The sequence below is a fragment of the Penaeus monodon genome, chromosome 22, assembly GCF_015228065.2.
Source record: "Penaeus monodon isolate SGIC_2016 chromosome 22, NSTDA_Pmon_1, whole genome shotgun sequence".
Classification (NCBI taxonomy): domain Eukaryota; kingdom Metazoa; phylum Arthropoda; class Malacostraca; order Decapoda; family Penaeidae; genus Penaeus; species Penaeus monodon.
This window is the reverse complement of record NC_051407.1, coordinates 17,927,279-17,927,725: the sequence shown is the minus strand read 5'-3', so window position 1 is coordinate 17,927,725 and position 447 is coordinate 17,927,279. Positions and strand designations below refer to the sequence as shown.

The window sequence follows — 447 nt, the reverse complement described above, 5'->3', positions numbered from 1 at the left end:
GACCACTCGCTCTCACACTTGCGTCGCGAGTGAGGGAGAAGAGGTGCACACTCTACGCCAGTTGGTAGCAATGGAGTCTCTTCGGTGGAAGTGCAATTGTTTACAGTCTTCTCTCGGCCGCTCCCTCCTCCTTCGAGCCCGCAAGCGATCCTTCATCTTCCTCGTGTGTGGCGGATTCCTACTCATCCACTTTTGGTTCGGCCTCAAGAGTGGACTCAGGAGGATATACCTGGACGAGCGGGTATTCGCAGGAGACGATGGATCCGCAGAGGAAAGTCATGACGTCACGCAGAGGCTTTTGGAGAGGAAGGAGAACCTTTTGCAAAAATGCAGTGAGATGGAAGAGAAACTGGAAACTGGAGGGAAGGAGAGCATTTTCAAAAGTATGATTAAAGCGAAGTTGTTATATAACGCTGAACACAAACTGATGGTCTGCGTGGTTGCAAA

General features: G+C 50.8%; 1 protein-coding gene across 1 annotated transcript in view; it reads left to right on the top strand.

The window, feature by feature from the left end:
- Nucleotides 1-35: 35 nt before the first annotated feature.
- LOC119586970 (carbohydrate sulfotransferase 14-like) overlaps nucleotides 36-447 on the top strand; it is a 7,034-nt gene continuing 6,622 nt past the window's right edge. Inside the window, exon 1 of the mRNA XM_037935707.1 lies at nucleotides 36-446. Within this exon, the coding sequence (XP_037791635.1) occupies nucleotides 71-446 (376 nt within the window). The 5' untranslated portion in view covers nucleotides 36-70. The remainder of the gene's footprint in view (nucleotide 447) is intronic.